This window comes from Carassius auratus, chromosome 15 (assembly GCF_003368295.1).
Source record: "Carassius auratus strain Wakin chromosome 15, ASM336829v1, whole genome shotgun sequence".
In the NCBI taxonomy this organism is placed as follows: domain Eukaryota; kingdom Metazoa; phylum Chordata; class Actinopteri; order Cypriniformes; family Cyprinidae; genus Carassius; species Carassius auratus.
In genome coordinates, this window is record NC_039257.1 from 6746972 (window position 1) to 6773563 (window position 26592).

The window sequence follows — 26592 nt, forward strand, 5'->3', positions numbered from 1 at the left end:
GCCCATTCTTCTCTCCTCAACAAGGCATTTTCCCCCACAGGACTGCCGCATACTGGATGTTTTTCCCTTTTCACACCATTCTTTGTAAACCCTAGAAATGGTTGTGCGTGAAAATCCCAGTAACTGAGCAGATTGTGAAATACTCAGACCAGCCCGTCTGGCACCAACAACCATGTCACGCTCAAAATTGCTTAAATCACCTTTCTTTCCCATTTTGAGATTCAGTTTGGAGTTCAGGAGATATTCTTGACCAGGACCACATCCATAAATGCATTGGAGCAACTGCCATGTGACTGGTTGATTAGATAACTGCATTAATGAGAAATTGAACAGGTGTTCCCAATAATCCTTTAGGTTGAGTGTATGTTACAATATATGCTGTAGCATGATTATGCCATGGTGGTCCAAGGTATTAAAAAAAAAAAAAAAAAAAAAACATTCTTATGCAAAGTTAATGACACTTGAAATGTAATGTTAATTTAGATGTCCTTTATTCTGAATGCCTTTAAGTTACAAATGTGAACAATATATTTGTCACATACAAACACAACAGCAGCACTCCACACAAACCACAGCATCAACCAAAGTCAAATTAAAAACGGTTAAATATAAATAATGCTCTTATAATATCTTTTACTAAAACGTCATATCAAGCATTCCTTAATGACTGAACCAGCATTCACGAGTCGCACAATCATAAGATCAAACCTATGTGTTTATCAGGAGCTCTGTCTCCAGACACCTTCATCAGATCCGTTTCCTTTGAATACTGACGCTTAATCCCTTGTGCTTTAGCATTGAAGATTTTTAGACGTGGAGTATGGCCATGTTTCCTAATTTGTTTTTCAGATTCACCTGATAACATCAAACCCTGAGGGGCACGTCACTCAGGCCCAGAATATATCTGACTAAGGAGAAACATCTATTTTAAGATTCTTCAATAAAACTTTCCACTTCCTCTTCGCTCAGGGCATTATCTCTGCGAGTGATTCCTCCTTTCATGTTTTGTTCCAGAACTGGCACCCCTCATGAAGGCACAATTCCATTTTTGATTAGCTACCGCAGGTGTTCCAGTCATGAGACAATGAGCTCTGATGGTAATGTTGATGGAAGCACTGAATGGAGGCCGAGAAAGAAACATTGTTGTTGGGCGATTGAACAGACGGATGAATGCATATCATGACAATTACACTGATTTACTTACCTAATAGTCAATATGAAAATTAACTTAGCACCATTTGAAGTAGAGCACACACACTGTGTTGTATGCAGATATTTTCCCCCCCAAAAAAGTGCATTTAGGACACACATTATGAATATTGCAATGAGCATTTGATTCAGATTCAAAGAAATCTTATTATTAACTGTCAAAGTGTACCATTACAATAACTTCTCCAGTGTTTGAATGATCAATCTGGCTAATAATTAAAAATCATGCCATTGACAGTGCACAGAGGGTTACTGCCAAATTCTGTCATAACGCAGGGTTTGGCATTCACTTTAGGGTGCTTACACACTACAAAAAGTGTGGTAGAGGATTTTATAGACAGGATTGCGCAAAATCCATTTTTAGGGTTAGAACTATATATTAAAGCAATATTTTATCTATTTTTTGGTGATCACTGCAGGGTCAAATGGGTGACCCTAGCATTACCTAGTCCAGCACCACCTCTTTGGACCTATTGGGTGGAGCTCGACCTAGTTATGTTTAGGGATAGGGTTATAGTTAGGGTGTGATTGGACCTTCAAGCTCCAACTGTTATGTCCAGGGAGGTGGAGCTGGATGGAAAGCTAGATCCATCAGCTCTACAGGGAGCACCTTCTCTAATAGTGTGAACAGCAAAAGCAAAGCTAACATTTGTATCACTTTACATTCTCTAAATTATCTGTGGGATGTTTTCGCATCACTTGCATAAATAAAAACAATAGAAGCCATTGCCCTATGGGCGTCCCAAGTTTGAATCCCATCTCATGAACCTTTCCAGATCCCACCCCCCTCTCTTTCTCCTATTTCGCATCATGGCATTACTACTGTCCAGTCAGAAAAAAACGGAAAATAAATCTTATTAATAAATAAAAATCCTTTTCTGTTACAAACGGATGTATCAACAAGCTCTTCTCTGATCGGATTACGTGACGATGAATTTTCATCTCGAGTTAAAACCTTTAAACTTGCACGTGATTAAGGTGTATAATGCATGATCAAGGCAAATGTATTGCCCAATTCGCATTCCTTTGCATCAGCCGGCACAAATTCGTGTCTATTCATGTCTTTGCATTGACTTTGTATGTAATTTACTTGCGCAAATAATTAGATTAACTTTTGGTCTGCACACACCATTAAACTTCCATGACAAGCAGTTTGTCAAAATGGAAACCTGAGCACCACTGGTCCCCTGTACCTTATTGTTCCATAATTGCCACCTACTTTCAGAGAGAAAATTATCTTTTTTCATATTGGTCTGAACAGACAAATGGCTTGCAAAACTCGGACTGAATATTCATGACAAACATTCGCGCTACTGCGAACTGGTCTTTGAAATCAACTGGGAAAACATTTTCTCAAAACCCTCCTGTATGAGATCCTCAAATTTTAAGGATTAATGAAATGGCATTAACCAAAGTTGTTATTAAGCAACTTTGGTTACTTAATGGAAGTGTCACTTAAACAAATCATTAAGTTTTCCTTCTACGCTTTTTGTGAACGCAGCATTCCCATCAAGATCGATGGAGCTGCAGCATAAACTCTTGTTTAAATGCCCTCAAACATTCTTTAAGGAGACATCAAGGCTCCTCAATCCAAGTACAGTCAATCTGATGTGTATTAGAAACCAAAATTAAAGTTATTCTATAATTTAAAACTAAAAAAGGAAGTTCCCAATTAACCTACTGCAAGAACTCTCAGCAAATGCTCAGATGATGGCTTTTAGAAACAATGCCAAGGTCCGCAGTGTGGACTTTCTCAGTCATAAATGCACATTCACACGTTCAGAGACGAGACCGGTGCTGATCAGTCAGTGGATTGCCATGATTTTAATAGTTTTTGTTTGTAAACTTGCAGTGAAGACCGAGGTTTCTCTGTGATTCTGAACGATTCACTCAAGACCTGGACAAGAGATCAGCCCATTTTATCCAGTTCTTTGGAAGAAGAGGGTGGGGCCTTTGGGAATGGCCAGCGTAGTTGGTTCCAGATCCCTAGACATGCTCTCCCACCCCTCAGTTCCTCACTTCTCCATGAGTGACAGCTGAATTATACGCTGCAGTTCCTCTTCCTCTCGTCTTTGACGTAGCTCCGCCTCTTCCTGTTCACGGGCGGACAGTGCCATGGCTAGACGCAGCTGCTCGTCATAGCTGCGTGGTGGCTTATTGGTTGGTGTGCTGCGAGGGCTCTCCACAGGGCTGGGTTTGTGCTGTGGGGTTCTGGGTAATGTAGAACAAAAGCAGTGACTGAGACTTCTAACAGAACTTTGGATTTATTACCATTTAACATATCTGTTTTTCATTTTAATTGATTTTAAAATGTAATTTATTTCTGTGATGCCAAAGCTAAATTTTCAACATAATTACTCAAGTCTTCAGTGTCATATAATCCTTCAGAAATCATTTGAATGTGCTGAATTTATACTGAAGAAACATTTCTTATTATTATCAGTTGTTCTGCTTAAAGGTGCAATAGGTGATTGCCTTCAGAAACATTTTTGTTATGCTGGTTGAAAGTCTCTTCACATCCTTATAATAATCATTAAGATAAGTAGTCTAAATGTATTTATCTGTATTAATATATGCTGTGGAAGGCGTAGGAACAAGAAATGTTGCAGGGAGTGTAGGACGTTCGTTTTCAGTGCTATCAGGCTAATGTTAGCATTTTCCAAGATCTCCTACTGCACCTTTAATATTTTTGTGGAAACCTTTGTGGTTTCTTTGATGCATACAGTATGAAGTTCAAAGGAACAGGATTTTTTTTTAATTATTATCTTAAAGAATAGTGACATGGAAAAACTACTAAAAATGTTTTGGATTAATCTCGGCTGCCACAGACAGCATTTCCCTGCCTGCTTTAAAACTCCATGAAGAGCAAACGAAGGTGAGGAGAGAAAGATGAAAACCCTAGTGAATTTCTATGAGCTTCACTGAGGCTGTGTATTGACAGTCAAGCCTGAATCAATAGCTCCAGTAAATGTGATGATATTGTGACGCTGTCCTTGCCTATTGTGGGTGAGATGTGACTACAGGAGACAGTGGAAGCGGAATACTGACTGCAGACCTTTCGTGCCGGCTGGGGTCACAGGACAGAGAGTGTGTTCCTGGCTTACTGTTGGTCAAAGCCTCCCAGATCGTCACCTGTGGTGGAAGCAGACAGATCAGGTATGTCTAAAAAAAAAAGTCTTACACCATGTTCCATGCACCAGATGAGACACACTAAACCGACAAATTATATTAATTATATCTCTTTCATGTTAATCAGGGTTTTTGTCCTAACCAGGAGCTGCGGGGCTGTCATAACACGAAATATGGCTGCTGTGGGCTACTGTAGGCAGTACTACATTGTACTTTGTTTATAACCTACGTTTAGCTTTTAGCTTCTGGTGCTTGTAATTAGTCTTCAAAATTCAAAAGCTGATGTACAAAAAGTGTAAGAAACAAACTTTTATTGGACACAGAGATTATTTTCTGTAATTATTCATTATTAAAAAACTGCATTAAATATAGTTTTTTGTGAATTCATTTGCTTTTGAATCTGGCTCCACATAGCTTCATTCATCATCATTTTTGGATTCAGAAGAACAGAAAGATTTTTTGTGCCATGGGTTGAAGTCAAAAATCACATAATGTGCATCTGTGTGACTGCATCTCAGACCTGGTCATATTCTGATCCTGCCTCTATCAGGCTCTGCTGGATGGCGTACTGTAGGAGATCATCTTCCTCTTCTCTAATGTTCTCCCTCTGGTTTCCTCCTAAAATGCTGTACCCTCGCGGAGCCTCAAACACACAAGATGGGATCTCTCCTCCGCGACACGAGTCTGATTTATACCCAAACACACATTCATGAAACCCAGTACAGATTACTATAGTCTAATGAATTGATCAATGGATCTGAGTTACATCTATACTACAGGCAGCGCTATAAGGAATGCGATCATTAAACATTTATCCGATCAATTCCTCTCCGGCCATTAAAAATGGCAAGTGCTTTGTCTGAACACTCTATTACTTTGTAACACCATATTTTTCAATCTGACCATCATCTTAAATGGTTTCTAACAATTACATTTCCCTGCAGGTTAAAGGCAGGTTGATTCTTACTTGTTGAGCTGGAACTGGACATGCTGGAGGAGTCACTGCCTGGAGATGGAGTCTCTGTCCTGGGGCTGTCCTTCTGTCCGTCCCCTTCAGCATCCACTCGGGGCAAACCACCCTCTTCACAACCATTTAGGTTCCCAAAGGTGATGCGAGCATTCAGGATGTGGTAGATGGGAATTTCTGTGGTGAGATGTTATTTTTGCATTAGTCCAATTTTATTCAAAATTACATTGCCAAGATGTAAATAGGTTTGTTTCTTCATCAGAAAAGGTTTGAAGAAATACAGCATTACTTGCTCACTGATGGATTCTCTGCAGTGAATGGGTGCCGTCAGAATGAGTCCAAACAGCTGATAATAACATCACAGTAATCCATAAGAAATCCACACACTCCAGTCCATCAACTAATGTCTTTATTAAGAAACAATTCTATTATTAAGCCACTTTAACATTGCTTCTGGCCAAAATACTAGTCCATAATCCATAATACGCTTCCAGTGGGAAAAGTCCATCTCAAATCCACCCACATATTTGTTTAGAACAGTTTTGTACTGTTTTTGCTTGTAAACAGGGCTTAAACTGTGCATATTTCTCGCCTGATTCAGATGAGACAACTTTTTAAAAGCAATATTACGGGTAGAGCTTTTTTATTCTTCTTACAAACATGTAGCTTTTCATATCACATATCATTAATTGATGCACTGGAGTCATGTGGATTTCTAGTGGTTACTGTAAAGTTTTTATCAGCTGTTTGGACTCTCCTTTTGATGGCACCCATTCACTGCAGAGGATCCATTGGCGAGCAAGTGACGCAATGCAACATTTCTTAATGCAATGCTAAATTTCTCCAAATCTGTTCTGATGGAGAAACAAACTCATCTACATCTTGGATTGCCTGAAGGTGATTACATTTTCAAAATTTGGGTGAACTTCTCTTTTAAACGTCTGTGTGGCTGTAACCTATCCATACTTTGGAGACAAAAAAAATCTGTTAAATCTGGCAATTTTAAAATTTTCAGACACATAGTTCCTTCTCAGTAGTTTATTTTCCTCTCTCTCTTCCTCACCTATTTTGACGGGAAAGCCAGGAGGCAAGCGCAAGGTGATGAAGTCCCTAAGCTTGGCGAACAGTGCGTTGGAGATGGCCATGAGGTCGATGATAGGAGCCACCTGCTCCGACAGAGATAAAGGGTGTGATTCACACAACCACAGCTTGGCTTTGAACCTGGGGAAAAACATACTGTCCAAATAAGACACCTGTGTGACCTCGTACAGTCTTAGCCGTTTTTCACATGTCAATTGGTGTCCATAAAAAAAGCAACGTAATCTCTTATGCCTTTGAAGTCGAGCAGTGTTTTTTATGTTGTATTTATAGAATGTGTCTCAAAATGAAAACGAAAGCAGTGTTAGACTGATACACTACCTTTGTGTTTTGGTGGTGAGGTGACAGGGCTGGCCGATGTCTCTCTGAGTCATGTTGGGATTAAAGTACTCCTCTGCCGTCACGGCCAAAGGGTTCGTTGCAGGACATGATATCTGAGTCACCATAGTGTGCTATAAAACACACACCCACATACACACACACTTTATTTTGAAGCTACAGATGTGACAAAATACTAGAAAAGCACTTTAGGTGTCTTGATGATAAATGAAGAAATTCTTGACAGGCTCTGTTCACTCACTCCGTTGTTAGGCCCTATGTGCTGTTCAGCGATACCCAGGAAGGATTGCAGAGGAGTCTTGCCCCCTGAAACAAAAGCACAACACACAGCAGATCACATTACAGAAGATGTGCACAATCCCATTACATCACAGTAACCATAGACAAGACAAAGACGCTGTTTGTTTGTGAATAATTTGAGTGGGCATAGAAATAATGAATCACCATATTCAATGCAGCATGCACACCAATACACACGCTCATTGTGTTTTGTAAAAATAAAAAAATACAAAATAGCATATGCATTTCAAAAACAGAATTTATTTATCTGTATTTTTGTCCTTAAACCTGCATTTTATCGTTATGTTCACCAAAACTGCATTTATTTCATAAAAAACACAGTAAAAACAGTCATATTATTAGATATCATTACAATTTAAAATAACTGTTTACTATTTGAATATATTTTAAAGTTATTTATTGCTGTGATGCAAAGCTGAATTTTTAGCAGCCAATTCTCCAGTCTTCAGTGTCACATGATCCTTCAGAACTCTTTCATATATGTTGATTTGCTGATGAAAGAAACATTTCTTTATTATTATCAATGTTGAATCCATTGTACTAATTAATGCTTCTGGAAACCGTGATGCACTTTTTTTCAGGACTTTTTTTTTTTTTGAATGTTGAATAGATCAGGGTTTATTAAAAAAATATATTAACGTTTTGTACCATGATAAATGTCTTTGCTGTCACTTATAATCAATTTAACACATTTCTTCGGAATAAATGTAATATATTTTTAAAAAATCTTATTGAACCCAAATATTTACCCAGTAGTGTTTTGATTTAAGAAAATGATTTTATTAAATTTTTTTATATTTAGATTTTTATTCCATAAGTTTCAGCATTTCCTTTCCACAAATAAATATATACACAAAATAAATATCTTAACAAAAGTTAATTCTTTCTCTTATTTCAATAGACCGTACAGTTGTGAATTCATTACTTAGCCAGTAATGCTGGTACCAAATCTGCATATAAGATTTTATTCATTGTGTGACTGAAAATACAAAAAAATATATATATCTCAATGTAAACGTGGGCATATAAAGATTTTGATTTGAAACAAACTGGTCAGTCAAACGTACCTTTGGGTTTTGTTTTGTGCTGGTCAGTGAGATGGTCAGTACGTGTACGTGTGATCAGCTCAACATTAGAAGCACAGTAAACCTGAAGCAAAGACACGAGAGCATGAGTTTTGTTCACTCTTTTTTTTAATTTTTTATTATTAATCTGTCACATTATATCAGTGACCGAAAAACAACACTAACTCATCCCACATGAGAAATGCTGTTCATGGTCTTGACATTTCAAATTATGGAGAACCTTAAAGCAGTGTTAGGATTTTCTGAGCATTACAGTGAAATGCTCACTACATCTAAAACTCCCTCTAAATGACAAGTCTAGTTTTGTCATGTTGCCTCGCTTCCAGTATATAATGGGTCTAACCGAAAATTGTTTCACAGCAATTTGTTCCTTTCAAATCAGGTCAGCAGATGAAAAAGTTTGCAACTGTGTAACGCTGTGCACATCAAGGCATAAGTGCATGAATATTAATTGGGTCAGAGTCGTTGCTTGGTAACCTTCCAGGAGTGTCCAGTCAAGTACCTTAATTAATATTCATGAGCCAAGCCTTCACCCAAAATCAGATCTGTCAATTTGCCAGCTAATTAACTAAACACTTTCAAAAACCTTCCTATTAGCCAAGGATAACTGTCAAGATAAATAAAGACATTCAACTTGAAAATGCTTTATCATCTAAGGTGTTTCATTTCCTCTGTCATGCATCAGTGCATCTTTTTCTGAATTCTGTACTCTAGTGATTCATAATTGTATTCTTCCATGCCTGTTCATACATATACAAGTGAAATCAAATTTATTTGTAGAGCACTTTTCACAATACATATTGTTTCAAAGCATCTTTATAGACAGTCATGATGTTAATTTTTATAATAATATCTTAATATCTCAATGCCTCATAGTCACATTTAGCAGATTAGAGCTGAAAGATGCTTGGGACAGTTGATGGACTCAAGTGATTTTAAAGCTTTCAAGTGCAAGAAGTTGCAAAAGAACTCAATTCAGTACTCACAAGCTGGGATTTGTGCATATAATGCGCAAGCCCAGAATTAAGTTCTATTTCACATCTTCTTGCTCTTGAACACACAAATACACCTTGCCAATTTGAACTTTAAAATGATATTAAACCATTAAAAAAATGCATCTATTTAGCATCTATTATCTCATTATGAATGTTGTTATCTGCACAACTTTTAGTGAAAAGTTTTAAATGCAAATTTTCCATATGGTCTCAGACATTTGGATTCTATTGACTGTTGTATTGTGACACAAGCCATACCTTTGCTTCGTACCCATTCACCACCTCCGTTTTCTCACTACGCCAGCCAAGAATGCCCGTTTTATTCCTGCAGAGACATTCGGGCATGTAACCAGGTTGCCAACATGCCAATATCCAATATCCAATATCACACATTTTATGAGAAAGCTTGGCTCAAAAATGCTGGCTCACACTCTCAGCTTCACAGTAAAGCCACAATAAAGGGTTACAATGCCCTTGCTTTTGAACATTTGAATTGGTGACAATGACTTGCCAATTGTTATTAAGCGCTCACCTCTCAAAGGAAATGTTCTTGGTATCCAGCTGCGTCGCTACCACGGGAGCAGATAGACGGGCTGCCACCTGTTCGTCGCTGGGCTGCAGCGCCCCCAGAAGGCGCAAAGTGTTTGTGCACGGCCTGGTGGAGGGCGAGGTGGGAGAGGAAGAGAGGCACGGCAGCGTCTCGCAAAACACCAGCTGTCTGTCATGATCCACCTCCATTACCATGGCGCTGGAGTCTGAATGACAGGTGGAGAGAGAGAGAGAGACCGAACGGATGGAAGCCAATTAGAGAGTGTGGCGAAGTGAGCCTGAGGTTGTTTCCATGCCAATGACGGCTTGTTTGAAAATACACTGAGCGAGAAGTGGCATCGAGAACAAAAGCAGAGATCAAACCTAAATCTGATTTGAAGGCATCAGGCAGAGAAAAATAAAGGTGGTTCAGTGCAGGGGAAAAGCCACTGCACGCACCTTGACCCCTGAATATGAAGCTGCGATTGCCTCTTTGCCAGGTCATTTGCTCAAATCCCATGAGCGTTGTGTCCACCCGCAAACACTGGCCACTCTTCCATACCCGATATGTGTCACTCGGACAGATACGAGACACGAGAGGAACTGGAAATAGAAGGAGAGTTCAACAATAGCAGGACATGAGGATGTGGAAAGAGGAAGTCACTGTCCAAACATGCCATTTACGGCTAGACGTGCCAGTATTCGGTAATATGATATATCACTACTACATGCCCTTTATATTTTTTGAAAATGTTTTGATTCTTTATTATTCAGTCACACTTTACATTAAGGCTTCATTATTTAACATTAGTTAATTCATTAGTTAACATAAACTGCCAATGAAAGATTCTTCTATAGCATTTATTAATCTTAGTTAATAGGATCAAAAGATGTAAATGTACTATTTAATGCACCTGAACATACATTAACAGCTGTAAGAATAGTAACTTCTTAATAGTGCTGTCAAACAATTAAGCGTGGTTAATCGCATCCAAAATAAAGGTTTTGTTCAAATAGTATATATGTATGTGTGTGTACTGTGTATATTTATTATTTATATATAAATACACACCCATGGATGTATATACACTACCGTTCAAAAGTTTGGGATCAGTAAGACTTGTAATGTTTTTAAAGAAGTCTCTTATGCTCATCAAGGCTGCATTTATTTGATAAAAAATACAGGGTAAATAACGTAATCTTGCAAAATGTTATTACAATATAAAATAATGGTTTCTATTTTAATATCCTTTACAATATAATTTATTTCTGTGATGCAAAGCTGAATTTCCATCAGCCATTACACTAGTGTAAAGTGTCACACGATCCTTAAGAAATCAATATAATATGCAGATTTTTTTCTTAGAATTGTCAATGCTGGCAACAGTTGTGCTGCCATATTATATATATATATATATATATATATATATATATATATATATATATATATATATATATATATATATATATTATATATTTTTTTTTTTTTTTTTTTGGAAACTGCGATACTTTTCATGATTCTTTGATGAATAAAAAGTTAAAAAGAACAGCATTTATTCAAAATATCAATATTTTCTACCAATATAAATCTTTGCCATGACTCATCAATTTAACACATGCTTGCTGAATAAAAGTTTACATTTATAAAAAAAAGGATAAAAATGTAACTGACCCAAAACTTTTGAACGGTAGTGTGTATTGTTAGAAAATGTGTATATTTTAAATAAATGCTCTTTTTTTTTTTTACTTTTTATTCATCAAAGAATCCTGAAAAAGGGATCACAGGGTTCAAAAAATATTAAGCAGCACAACAGTTTCCAGCACTGATAATGAATCTGCATATTAGAATGATCTCTGAAGGATCATGTGACACTGAAGACTGGAGTTATGATGCTGAAAATTCAGCTTTGAACACAGGAATACATTAGATTTTAATGTATATTAAAACAGAAAAATGTTATTTTACATCATAATAATATTTAACAATATAAATATTTTTCCTGTATTTTTGGTTTAAATAAATCCAGCCTTGATAAGCATAATTAAAAAAACATTACAAATTCTTATGGTCCCAAACTTTTGAATGAAAGTCTATTTAGGACAAATATGATATTTATATTTATAAATATATAATATAAATATAAGATATGAATAAATACATACATATAAATTCATACAAAATATATGCCGTATGTGTGTTTTTATATATAAATATTAAAAATTCCAGTTCTTCTTGTTATATAAAAAAAGGTATTTAACCTGTTATGACAACACTTTTTGCAACTTTTTTCCAATATTGTAATTATACCGTATTTCACAATAAAAGCTTCAGCAATTATCGCAACATGAAAATGTGATACCATCATATGTTAACTTGTGGCACCTACCCCAACTTGTAAACTCCCATTTCATTTCCACGTAAAAGTCCTGTGCCTGAAAGACAAAAGGAACGGAGAAGGTTGTGAGCGTGCAGTGGAAGTGTGAAAGCGCGAGACGGATCGCTCCACAGCGAAACACATGAATAATAAAACTCCCTGAGAGATGAGGAACGGGGAGAACCAGAGAGCTCACACATTCATCATAAACGAAAGGAAAAGAGCTACGGGGTGCCCAGGGTTTAAGAAAACTGGGAAAAGAGGTCTTGCACAACAAACAACGACGTAGACCCAGTGGTTTGTTTGTGTATCTGTATGCATGAATCTACTGGAATGAAGGGCTCAGGTGTGCAGGCAGCAGGTGGTTGATAAGATGCTGTTTGTTAAGCTGGTGGCTTGTTGTTTTGTCATTAGCAGGTTCAGGGTTATTAAGATACATCTGGGGCTGACCTGTCGGAGTCTCTCCAGCAGGCGTGGGATCCCCGCCAGTCGCTTGGTGGTGCGCTGGTAGTCCCGGTAACGCAGCACCAGACGCACCATCTCCGGGTTACGTGAGCTGATGGCCTCCTGCAACACTGAGACAGAAGGTAAAGGTTAGACTGATACTGATATATTTACATTTAGAATAGCTTTGTTGTCATCTAATGCTCACTTAAAGAGCTAAATATGGATAAATGAAAATAAATATATAATTGGAGCACGTTTTACAAGAAAATACTATTTCTGCATTTTATTTCACGTTTAATCAGTGAATTTTTTAAATTTAGTATCAATTTCTGAGTGAAAGTTTCTACATCATTTTTTTTTTCAGTCTAACAAAATGACTGTTTTTCGGAATTTTATTTGGAATCTATTTAGAAAAAATAATAGAACTGTAATATTATGCCAATTATAGTTATCAACTGTCAATATTGGAATATTATTGCCAATTAAAAGAACGGTTTTCTTTGTTAACGATATATCAGCATCATAACTCCAGTCTTTAGTGTCACAAAATCTTTCAGAAATCATTCTAATATGCTGATTTCCTGCTTGAGAAACATTTATAATTATTTGTATTATCTGTAACATTTCTTTACGATTCCTAATAGCATTTAAATGTTCTCATTGTCACTTTTGACAATTTAATGGATCTTTGCATAAATAAACAAATCGTACTGACCTCAAATTTTAATGATCAGTTAATCAGTTAATAATTAACAGATTATCATATTGGCCAGAATTATTGCATCCCTTCCCAAAATGCAAAGGCTTTTTTGCTGTATTACCTGTCCAGCCATTTCTGTTTTCTCTGCTGACATCGGCTCCATGCTGGACTAACAGACGGGCGCACTCTAAATGGCCCAGCGTCACGGCCAGGTGCAAAGGAGTCCGACCCCGTGGGTCCAACACTTCTAAATCAACCTGTAAGACAGAGAGAGATTTGTTTTATTAAGAACTTTGTGCAGTAAAATATTTCACAAACAATTGTCTGTTTGTGCCCTATATCAGAGATCTGTCAGAGCTGTGGCCCAGACGTTGATGCATGTTCTCCTCAGATGCTGAACTTTTGTGTTCAAAAGCAGGTTTGAAAAACACCTGAATTGTGTCCCATTACATTCCCCCTCTATGACCTCAAATGATTCCTTTCTGCCATTCTGTTAATCAATGTTCAGTTAAGAACAGTTTATATATACATTTATTTGTTTTGTTTATTTATTTTACATTTTTCCCCATTATTTCATTTTCATCGCTGTACCTCATTAAAGTTGTAACTTCAGAAGTGCTGGATACTGGATTCCATGCATGCAACCCAACATGAATAAATTATGCAAATGACCACCTCATTTGTTTACTGTATTATTTTCATTGGAGCTGTCATGTTTGTTTCTTTAAAGGTATGTGTCAGATCCTGACACTTTTGATCCTGATGTATTACGATTTTGTTGCAATATATTGCAAAATGTTGTCAAATTAAGTAATATTGATTTATATAGCACCTTAAACAATACAGATTGTTTCAAAGGAGCTTCACAGCAATAATCAAGAACATAACAGTATTAATGTTGTAGATCTTTTCAATTGTGAAAAGAATCCAACTGCAAGACAATAGTGTCTTTCTCAGATTATTTTAGTTCAGTGTTGATTCAATTTGGTTCATTAACAGTGTGTTGAATGAATGAATGAATGTTAAAAGAATTAAGTTCATAATAATAGTGCATTATTCAGCTCAAGTCAGTTCGGTGTTGATTCAGTTCAGTTCAATAATAGGGCAAAGTTCATCAAATCATGAAATTAGCTTAATTCAGCTATATTAAACTCTACAGAAGCCAACAGTGTTGTTATTACACTATTAAGTGAGTGTTGATTCAATTCAGTTTAATAACAGTGTTGATGCTGCAGAGTTCATCAATTATGAAACGGAACGACTAATGTGCTATTCCAAACAACTGGAGAGGGAAAGACATGTAGATAAGATTAAAAAATAAGGTTTTTCAAAGTAAAATTCAACAAAAAATTACAATAATGTTATTATTTTCTCACCTTCATGTTGTATGAATTTTCTTTGTGGAACATAAAAGTTTATATTTAGAAGAATGTCTCTGTGTCTTCGTCTACACAGTTAAATTCAGTGGGGTCCAATGCTGTTTGGACCCCATTTGCTTTCAAAATATCTTAGTTTGTGTTCCACTGAAAAAGAAAGGCATGAAGAATTTGGAGATATGAGAATATTAGTATCATAAGTATATGATAATCTTGCAGTATATGAGAATCTTGAAAGAACAGGCATAATTCTGGCCACCTGCTATGCAGAAGGAATCACAGGTAAAAGGAAAAGAAGGCAGAAGTGAAAGAGTGTGATGGAAAAGAGAAGTGACAGGCGATAATTAAGGCATCACACCCGAACATGACACAGAGCGCGCTCACATGACACCCGACAGCCACGGTGAGAAATACTTCCACACTCAAACTGAGATCTGTGCTAAGAACACTGATTCGGTTCTTGTGAAAAGCAGCAGTGTGCCATACTGTTCCTTCAGCTTCTTATCCGAGTGATCTCTCTCAGTCTCTCGGCCCCTTTGAGCCAGTCTTGAGAGTTTCAAAAGAGTTTATGATTCTCCTTAATGGGGGGATCCTTTATAATAATATCATCGCTCACTGTCATCCAAACGCAAACACAATCATTCTGTTCACCTCCACGCACTACCACACATTTCAGTAAATATGCTTATGTTAATATAAGCAGGATGACCCATTAATCATTATTTGATGAGTTGGCCGGCCGTGGTCGTGTTGGCCATATTTATAAGCGTACCCTCCGAAAGCAAGGTCATGACAGATGGTGCATGTTGAATCGTGTATGTGGAGCAGAAATGAGAGTCAGGACAGCTTTATTTAGAGACTTGTATGTGAGCCATGTTTGCTGTTTTTAATGAAGCATTTTGATTGGCTGTGTGGCAATGGAAACATATTATTACCCAGGGGATTCACTTGTGCTGCGAGAGCTGCTTTGGAGTTCAGTACTGTACTGATTAACTTGGTGCATTTACTTACACTTCGCTCAAGGTGCATGTGTGAGTTTCTTGTGTTTTCTTTTCCGTGCCGTATAGTGCATTATTAATTCATAGCTGTTGCTGGTATGCAACTACAGTTGCTCATGATTAAACCCCTAAATTATTTTAAGTATTAAACTTAAGCACGTAGCTCAGCTAACTTCAGATTTCAGATTCAGATTTGGGATTTCCCCCTGGTCAGTCATAAAATAGATAAAAAAAAATCACACAGAGCCATATCTTGAGCCTAGAATTTTTTAAGATATTTGAGGGTGGGCTCTTTTAACTTTGACCAATAAAAGAAATCCCGCTTGATACTGCCTTGCAACACACTAAAATCCACCCAGTGTACCCTGGTTACCACATGGCAACACCTTAAAGATACACATTCATTTCTTCAAAATACACAAAGCTGTAATTTGTATATTTTTATTTACACTCAGAATTTCTTCAGAATATTTAAAGTCGTGATTCATATGTAAAATAATATAATAATATATCAACGTTATTTCAGTATTATTTGCATACTCATAGTTTTTTATATGTTATATATTTATCATAATTTCAATTAGCTTTCATTTTTATATTTTCACTTTTAATTTTAATTGTACTTTTATTTATTTTGTACAGAAGTCCTCATAAGCCATCCATTATTATTTGTTTTCCTTCTTTTTTTCTCGTGATCTTCACATAACAAGTTTTCTTGTTATTACAACTTCTGTAATATATATATATATATATATATATATATATATATATATATATATATACTGTATGTGCTGTCAAACCATAAATTAAGACCATTTACATAGTATATGTGTGTGTATTGTGAATATTTATTATGTATACAGTACAGACCAAAGTTGGACACGCCTTCTCATTCAAAGAGTTTTCTTTATTTTCATCATGACTATGAAAATTGTAGATTCACACTGAAGGCATCAAAACTATGAATTAACACATGTGGAATTATATGAATTACATAAAAAAATGTGTGAAACAGCTGAAAATATGTCATATTCTAGGTTCTTCAAAGTAGCCACCTTTTGCTTTGATTACTGCTTTGCACACTCTTGGCATTCTCTTGATGAGCTTCAAGAGGTAGTCACCTGAAATGGTCTTCCTACAGTCTTGAAGGAGTTCCCTGAAAGATGCTTAGCACTTGTTGGCCCTTTTGCCTTCTGTCTGCGGTCCAGCTCACCCCTAAACCATCTCGATTGGGTTCAGGTCCGGTGACTGTGGAGGCCAGGTCATCTGGCGCAGCACCCCATCACTCTCCTTCTTTCTCAAATAGCCCTTGATGCCTTCAGTGTGACTCTACGATTTTCATAGTCATGAAAATAAAGAAAACTCTGTCCAAACTTTTGGTCTGTACTGTATATAAATACACACACATCCATGTATATATTTAAGAAAAATGTTAAGTTCATATATTAAATATAGCCTATATATAATATACATTTTATCAATATACAAATATATATGTAAATATTTTCCAAATATATACTGTATGAGTGTGTATTTATATAAACATAATAAATATTACACACAGTACACAGATATGTATTATGTAAATAAAAACTAAAATTTTGAATGTGATTAAAAAAAATACAAATATAAATAGGCTTTTAGGCTTCTTTACAAACAGGATTTGCAATAACAGCTGTAGGCTAAGTCTTATAGGTATAGCTCTGGCCCTAATAGGACAACTGACAGCTCGGTCAGCCGACCTAAAAAACACTGGTCCCGGGCCAGTGGGGCATGCTTATTGTTGAGCCCTGATTGTGTATAATGTGTATCATGCCACAGAATAAATCACACTCATGTTATTGTTATTGTTAAAGAAAACTCCAGTGTGTCCGACACCCTGCTCTGTAATTTTCCGGCACCTTGCGCAACATCATGACGGCACTCACCAGCAACAACTGAGGCCCGGCGGCCCCTGAGGGCCTCTAGCTAGAAAAACAGCAGCCTGGTCCCCAGAGTGAGATGAGTGCTATGAGAAAAAGGGTGTGGATGAGTGGTGGGGGTTGCTATGGTAACCCTGGATGAGGAGTACAAATAGGAGACGCAGGCCGATGGAAGGAAAACTACAGTTTTAAGTGAATGATGAGACTCGCATCGGTCCTCTGGGGATCTCCGATCAACCCTGACACTAGAGATGGCTCAGATGACTGACAGAGAGGGAAAGACAGAAGGAGATAACTGTCAGGAGGTGTGCTTGCTTGAGCCGCTGAGTGAGGGACTGAATGAGATTAATAACTGGCTCTGAGAGCTTCAGGGAGAAACGGAGAGAAACGTGTAACTCGGTAAGACAGATTAGCAGCTGTGAGAGGAGGACGGAACAAAGGAGGAGGGTTAGGGAAACATCAGTTGTTACAGACTGGCCTTCTGGTGAACTGAAATGCTGCTATATATACCCCTCTGAGACACGCTAGACAACACACACAATAGCACAAACACAAGCAGTCCCTTATCTCATCTGATCACACAGCCACATACAAATACAGACAAACATGTTGACTACCATCCTGTCATGTGTATAACAAAGATTTACCAAGGCATCCACCGAAACAAACCTTGAAACAAGTTAAATTGAACACTTTTGAATTTTGTCTCATTATTTGTCCTACATCGGCTGCGGTGAGGGACAATTTAAACTATACAGATCTCTTTTTTTAGCTTATTTTCTACAGTATTCATTTACGTTGGTTTGATTAACTAAAATTAACTTTTTTATGAATTTTAAAATATTAAATGATTACCAAAATTGATCAAATTTTATTCATTCATTAAATAAATATTAATTAATTGTAGTTTTACATCAGTAAGCAAATGGCTGGGGCAAAGCTGTGTTTTTTTTTTTTTTTTTTTGAGTGGACCTGTGCTATTACCTTGTAAGCAATCTATTTTTCGAAGCAAGCAATTTTCATGCGAACGGATGCACAATAAAACAGGCATGAACACCTGCAGACTTTAAGTGAAGGAGGGACACAAGCAATACGGTATTTAGGAATCAGAATATACACTTAGGAGTTCTTTCTTGCTAACCACATAGCAACACTCCAGTAACTCCATAAAATAAATTCTAGTATTTAAATTCTAGTATTTATTAATTATTTATTAATAATTAGCAATCGCTGTTTTTATATTTTGCCAAAGCAACATTATTATTTTTTTTATCAGATATTTTACTTTATTTCAGCTTTACTTAATTTAAAGAAAACAATTCTCACCTTTTGTGCCTGACAAGTATATACTTTAACTTAAAAAAGGCAGTGTCTATTTGCACTAAGTGTAAATACAGATTGAGGCTATTTACTATTTAAGTTTTATTTAGGCTATTTAAGTGTAAATAGCAATTAGATGCTATTTATACTAAGTGAAAATAACATTTTCTTAGCGATAGATGTTATTTACATGTGCAATTAAGTGCAAACAGCAGTATTTTTTGCAAATAGCTAGGCTATAGATTCTATTTACACTTAGTTAAAATAGCAGGATTTTCTGCTATTTATACTACTTATTGCAAATAGTGGCAATTATCTGCACCTCATGTTGACTAGCCGAATCACACGTTGGTCGGCGAAGTTAGTGTAAATAGCCTCTGCCAACAAGGCAGGCTATTTGCACGTAGTGTAAATAGACACCTCGTTAAAGAAAATAGTGAAGAAATGTATGTTACAATAGATTTCTATCAAATAAATGCTAAATTTTGAAAAGTATATTGCGTGTGTATCTATACTATATCTTTATTAGGGCTGTCAATGTTAATGCGTTAACACTTGCGATTAATTTTACAATCCTTAACGCGTTAAAATAATTAACGCAAAAATACTCAAGCACAATTTATTTTCTAACTCTTTAACCCAATTTGCTTCTCTGCTTGTGATCAGACTAAGTTTTTTCGACTGGATAACTTGTCTCGCTAGTAAAGTTTTGATGAAGACTGCAATCAAGGTAAAGACAATAGTGATGGCGTACAAGATTAGTACAGTAAGCACGCATGAGTCTGTTATAATAATGCATGAGTGCTTTTGATGCACTGATCACACATTGTATTTATGCACAGATCAGGAAGTGATTGACCAGATTAAAACTTTTAATCGATTGAAAGCCCTAATCAATATATATCAACATTTGCATGTATATGTATATAACTGAAAAAAAAATAAAAAAATAAAAATAAACATTTGGTTTTGACATAACTGTGGTATTTTGGTTGAAACTAGTTACCATGGTAAATCTTTGTAAGGTTTCTTGAGCGATGAGGGTCAGCATTCAAGATTAATAAAAATAATAGAAATCCTACCTGAAACACCTACACGTTACAGTTCTCATTCTAACCCACCTACACTGCATCTTTCTGGCAGCACTGTAACAAGCAAGCACACTTTCCTGCTGACATACATGCACTGCATCAGACACAAGTGCACTAACTCCAATCAAATTCATGTTAATTACCAATCCTGCCCCACCACATTGAAAGTGACATTCATCTAGGTTCCATCCTCACATTTTCACATAGATGCTCTTCCACATAGCTGTCTTCCCATCTCTTCTTCCTCTCTCTCAGTTGTGAGCCTGCTGGAGACTGCATTATTGATAGTCATCTCTAGCTGGTGCATCTGCTCTTGCACTCTGCATTGGCTAATGTTCTCTGGCAGCTACTTAAACCAACATCAATCTTTCATTGAAAGTCCAAACTGTGCATGTGGGAGGCAGGCAGAAGAAAATCATATGTGTGTGTGTGGGGTGCATATCGCAGTATGTGATAGATTCCGCTGAAGACTTTGCACAGGCTCTCTTATGTGGCCTTATGCATAAAAATGTGCATACATACATAGATTTACACATGCACAGTCTGTTTTACACATAAATGGAATCGTGTGCCTCAGAGCGTTCACTGAAATCAGCTTTTATTTGAAGACAGAACAACATTACCGCACAGAAGCACTTAAAGGCTGTGATGTGGCAGAAGAATGAATTACATAGACAAGGATGCAGCCCAGGAGAGAGGTGAACAAAAACTTACAGATTCTTTAAATAAATCTAGGCAGACAGACATATTGTGAGGAAGAGAGAGAGAGGGAAAAATATGGGCACTTGTTTGACTTTTTATGCTCTATTGTGTCACAGGAGGTTGACACACACCCACGGTGTGGTTAATATTCTTGAGATCGACATCCAGGGCTCAGCTATAAGGGCTGAGGCGACCGCCTCATAGTGTGGGAGGCAGAAACCAACAGAGCTTCACCAAAACACAATGCTACAGCCATTACTTTTTAACTAAATGTCAGTGCAAAAATATACAGTAGGAATGTCACAATGGGACAACAAAGACTGTATAAAAGACATTCAGCTCCATTTCACATTCAAAACTGTTTCGGGTATGGCTAGTTTAGAGTCCATTCTGGAAATCCAAGAACATGGTAATCAGATGTCCTTTGCTTTACTCTTAAATTAAATCTTGAAGAATATTTTGACCATTTTTGTCCATTTGATGAAGTATTGGATCCAAAATTATTCTTTGTTATTGTCTCAACATGAATTTATTTAATTTCAGTTTCCCATTTTCATTTTTTATTTAGATTTTCCATCTAATACTTGTAATAATAATATTTATTTTTAATAGTTTAAGTTTCACTTACGAAAATGACTTATATGAAAGATAATGTTAACGGAACTCTTTTTTTGAGGGGGGGGGGTGAACCATCCCTTTAAAAGGACAATACTGACATGCTATATGTTATACTTCCTACGGTTTTCATACAGTATGGTTTGAAGTTACGTTTGCATATCCAAATTAGAATAGGGGAATGTTTACTGGAAAAACAAACGTATATGTAAATCATAGAGATGAGTAGTCCTTATGAAATGGAGCCTTGTAGTATTCTCCAGTAGGCAAACGCAGCACAGCTCGCCTACTCGGGTCATGTGCAATTGATAGATTTGTATGTGTGTGCACCAGTATGTTTGATTGTGTTGCTATTTATTATTTTATGGTGAATTCAGATCATAAACTCTAATCAAATTAGATACAATTGCACCTTTCATTTCCATAATTTCAGTTCAACAACCCAATTTGCTGGCTTTTTACGAGCTCTGTCTACCGCTGTCCTTGTCAGTTTGTTAAAAGCTTCCCATAAGTTAACTAAATCTCAGCAACCCCCTCCCAGCCGCCTAACGCTTGTCCCCTGTGACAACGCTCTGTCGCAATTAGTGTTGGGTTACAGGTGGAGAGCAGGAGGGGCGAGTGTTGAAGAAAAGAGGCAGTATATCAAACGAGAAAACTGAACAGATGTGTGGACAACGGCAAATGTGCTGATGCAGGGCCGCGGGTAAAGAAATTGCCGGCGTGTTGTGGCTTATTTGCTGAGGTACTGCTGACTGCAGTCAAAGAAACACAAATCCACATTCTGCTCAACAATTTCTCTTATTTTTGGACTCGGTTCTGTAGATGCATCAGCCGGCAATGGCTCTTTTCTCTGGTCTGCTCATTCAATCACCCACTCCATCCATTCGCTCTTTCTCAATTTCCTGCCGCTCTCTACCAAGCTGTCATCTGTCCACTTCCTCCCCCCGTGACTGTTTTATGGCACTGTCAAGGCAAACTGCAAATTGAGCTTCTTTTCCCTTTGGTAACTTCTTTACCCCTCCTCTTCCTCCTCCACCAGCATCCGATCTCTTTGCTATTCAAGTCCCTTGCTCTCCTCTGTCCTAATAGCTTAAGTTTCTCCCCATTGTTCTTTCACTGACACCTAACATCTATCTCATAATCCCGTGTGCTGGTGCAGCAACTTTTCCCCTTGTCAGGGTGGCTACGTGCCTCATTCACAGGAGAGGAACGACTGAGACAGCATTGACCTCCCTTTGCGCCTTGTGCTGTCCCTGGAGGGACCCGGTTTGACTCATCGAGCGACACCCTACCGTGCCAAACGTGGCTATGCTGTCAGTAGCCTGTAAATCAACTAAATTGGAAGTGCTTTATATCCCAGTGATCATCGAGAGGGTTAGGGGTCTGAATTATTACCATCAGCCTGAGCAATAAAACCCGGCACAGGAAACAAGATCGCTGGTTTTGGAATGAGTTACAGTTTGTTTGGGGTTTGGAAAGATGGAATCATGAATGGCTGCTGTAACTGAGATGGAAGACATCGCTCAAATGAGTTGAAATTATTTACTAATAAAGCAGAGAGTTAAATCAGAATAGTAAACTAGAGAACACAGATGTTACCTGAAGTGGGCATTTGATTCGCCTCAATTAGTCTTCTGACATAAACGACTGTTACAGAAAAATGCAATCAGGTTTTCATCTTGGGTTCTTCCATTATGATGTAGCTCTTTAACTTTATAATATAAGTAGCCTGACGTGTGTCAACAACAAACTGTGTACAGTATTATTTAATGAATCTATTGTATAAAATTAAATATTTTAAATCAAATCGGGATTAAATTAAAGAGCAATGTTTCAATAAATCCTTTTTTTTCACCTCTAATGCTATTTTTTATAATGTATCTGCTGGTTTCTTTCTCCATAATTTTTGAAAGAATACACTGATGTCACACTGGTTTTGACTATTTCTAGGATCCTGTAAATTTAATGTTGCAATAAAATTGTGATGTAATGTAAGTAGCAACTGATCTTTTCTTCTGTATTCTGATGTACATCTGAGTAAAATGGATTAAAAATATATATATATGTAGAGCGGGATTGGTTCTATCCATTGTTTGTTGATTAGATAGATTGAGGCAGTTCTGAATGTGAGCTTGTAAGAAATGGGTGGTTTTTCGTGGACTTAATGATTGGAGATCTTTGGCATATCTTCAGAGAAAAGTCTTTTTTTTCACTAGGATGACAGTTATGGCATCTTGATTAAAAACTACAATGTTAAAAAAAGAACATATGCATGGAATAATTGTTCACAATAAGTACAGTAACATGCATTTAGAAAATAAATAGGGTGAATTTCCATTTCATGCTGACTTCAATAATTCTTTTGAAGACTGATCATAAAGAACCAGTCGTCTTCCATGACAGATCAACCTGTATGAGCTACTGAACTTCAGTGTGTAATCTGTGATTTTGTCATAGATGCTGATGTTGCTCACTGCGCCATGGGAGAAAGAGAGCATCTCATGCTGCCATCTGTGTCATGATATTACTCAATATAGATATCAGGCTAAAATTAAATCAAATGGAGTTTTGTTAATGATTGTACATCTCTATCATATAGAATATGATAAAATATGATGTTGAAACTGGTTTACAAATAGAATATATTTTCCAGAATAGAATTATATTCTATTAAACAGATTATAAAAACAGGTTTTTTAAATTGTAGGCTACAATGTGTTCCTTATAATATGATTGGAATATGATCAAATCAGTTGAATTTATGCTTTGTGGAGCTGAATAAAACATAACTAAACCTGTCAAGTTGTAATCTGTCTGTTTGCTTGGTGTGTCTATATTTGCATTTTTTTTTTATTCATTTCCTTCCCATTGATTCAAATCAACCATTCATTGTCTCTGGCCTTCATATAGTTCTGCACAGTAATCTCACAATTTAATTAATTACAGACTAATTCCACACTGATTCATGGAATAATGTACTACATTAATAATTATTTTAAAGAAGGCTGATAAGAAGACAAACACACCCTTTCCTCACACACCATCTATCCCCAGGAACTGTGAGTGGTGAAGGTAGGCTGATCTGTAAGAATCATTCACCCACAGCCTTTGTATGAAATGCCACTTTTACTGCAGCCTCTGTGTTTTACACCATTTCAGATCGAAATAAAACTGCATTTGTGAACATGTTTCCGCTAGACGTGTAACATGAGCAGGTTTTGAGAACAGAGACTGTCGAAACCTAGTGAGCTACCTAAAAAGACAGTATTTTTACGCGTTCGGATGATATACGCCCCAAAATGCGGACTAGCTAGGCAACTCACTAGGTTTGAAGACGCAGCCAGGGTGTGAGGGTTTTTTGACACGCATTTCTGTTTGTAGTAGCAAAACATATCAGCAAGCCTAAATAAGCAATTAACTGAATAGACGTGTTTTTAATGAACCAGGAGACGATGCCGAATCACTTTTCGCCCTTTCATCACAGATTACAAGCCGAATGAAGTACCCAAATCAGTTTCCTCAGACAAACGCACGGCCCGCTCCTCACAGCATCCTCTGCCGCGAGACTGTCACGCGGGAAGGAAAGCATCTTACCTGCTCGCGAGCTGAGAGCTCTTTCTCCAGCTGCCGGTGTTTGTTATGCCACACCAAAAAATGCAGGTGGTAGCGACTCTTCTCCGGAGTTTTTCTGGCAGAAATCATCATCAGTGCATAGTTCGGCGCTGCTCTCTCTCCAGTTCCGTTTCCCTGCTTTTGTGCGATATCACTTACTTTTATAAAGGGCGCGTAGGTAGGCTACTATATTATTATTAGTATTGCTGAAACGACAGCTATGGGCATTTCTCTCCCATTTCGTTCCAGCATCGCATTTTGCATAGTAGTTTGGCATTCAGTGTGTCTGTGTTGAAGGCAATTTAAAGCTTGTGTGCATGAATGCTCTCCGTTCTGTTCTCCTCCACTCCTCCTAATCTCGTCTCCCTCTGCTCTCACACTCAAACGCGTGCGCGCGCGCCCGCTCGCGGAGTCACGGAGGCAGGGCTCTCGTTTCGCCGATGAAAGCGACTCAGTCACACCAATGAGCCATTGAACTTCAGTGTGTGATTCTGTCATACATGCAGATGCTGCTCACTGCACCATGGGGGAGAGAGAGCATCTCATTTTGCCATCTATGTCTAAATATTACTTCATAAATATCTAATGGATGCAGTTGCCTATAACAGAACATAAATTCAGCTCTAGAATTCAGTTTTTTAATGGAACAGAAAATAGAACAAAACAGAACAGAACATGGTGTTTGTATATTATTGTGCTGATTTTGTCACTAATATCTACGTCTAATTTGTTCTTTTATCAATACCATGCTTACATATTAGCCTATAACCATATACAAAATAACCAAATCAATTAGTACAAAACTTACAACTTCTGCCGCTCGATTCAACTAAATAAAAATAAAATTAATTAGCTATGTTTTCATCGGTTGTATTAATTTGTAGCCTATTAAATTTTGTACTTCCACTCGTACAAAAGAATTGACTTGATTTATTTTCTATAGTGCTCATATTATTAATATATTTTGCAGGAAGTGATCCATCCCATCCATCCATTCATCTAAACAGGGCACTAGACATAATATTAGCACAACTATGTATGACCAAGTAGAGATTTTTTTTCCATCAACTTCATTAATAATATTGCTCTCACACATAAAACATAATCAAAATACATATAAACATCATTAGTAATTGATTCACATTAGAAAATTGCAGGTTCAAAGTAAAATTCAAATATGAAATTCAAGTAAAATTATTGTATATATGCATTTATGTTTGTCTAACCTTTCATTTTTGCCCCATAATTTATTGTTTGCAGATTTCTTATGGGTTTTACTGAGCTCCTGTACTGTGCACATTTTTAATTGGAAATTCTTCAGCACATTCAACCCATTCTTCATATACTTACAGAAAAAAAGCATACAGTGTATTTCAAAGGGGTATACAGAGAAAATAAAAAATATATATATGCACATGAATTTAGGAATACTTCAACCAAAAATTTAAAATTGTGATTATTTTAACAAACTCATCCATCTTGCAAATTTCACTGAATTATTGGGACATATTTAGAGAAGAAACAACGGTTTAAAGTTGAAACGCCTTAATGATGGATTTATTTCTTACAAACGTGCAGCTTTTCACTTTACAATACAACAATTGATGCATTGGAGTCACATTTATTACTTGTTGAGTATTGTGATGTTTTTATCGGCTGGACTCTCATTTTGACAGCACTGCAAAGATCCATTGGTAAGCAAGTGATGTACTGCTAAATATCTTCAAATCTGTGCCAATAAAGAAACAAACCCCTATCTACATCTTGGAGTAAATTTAAACTTT

General features: G+C 36.9%; 1 protein-coding gene across 2 annotated transcripts; it reads right to left on the reverse strand.

Moving 5' to 3' along the window:
- Nucleotides 1–2887: 2887 nt before the first annotated feature.
- Nucleotides 2888–25205, reverse strand: ankrd13b (ankyrin repeat domain 13B). Of its 2 annotated transcripts, none has more exons than XM_026281902.1 (15): nucleotides 24791–25204; nucleotides 13294–13429; nucleotides 12476–12600; nucleotides 12038–12083; nucleotides 10110–10253; nucleotides 9655–9877; nucleotides 9381–9447; nucleotides 8110–8191; nucleotides 6984–7048; nucleotides 6725–6855; nucleotides 6369–6526; nucleotides 5306–5482; nucleotides 4859–5022; nucleotides 4265–4341; nucleotides 2888–3420 (listed from the first exon to the last, which is right to left on the reverse strand). In XM_026281902.1, exons 1-15 carry the CDS (start codon nucleotides 24899–24901, stop codon nucleotides 3225–3227), a joined length of 1902 nt encoding a protein of 633 aa, XP_026137687.1. In that variant the 5' UTR covers nucleotides 24902–25204; the 3' UTR covers nucleotides 2888–3224. The 2 variants fall into 2 exon arrangements, with proteins under 2 accessions (XP_026137687.1, XP_026137688.1); XM_026281903.1 differs by having other exon boundaries at nucleotides 3312–3420; nucleotides 4207–4341; nucleotides 24791–25205.
- Nucleotides 25206–26592: the final 1387 nt, after the last annotated feature.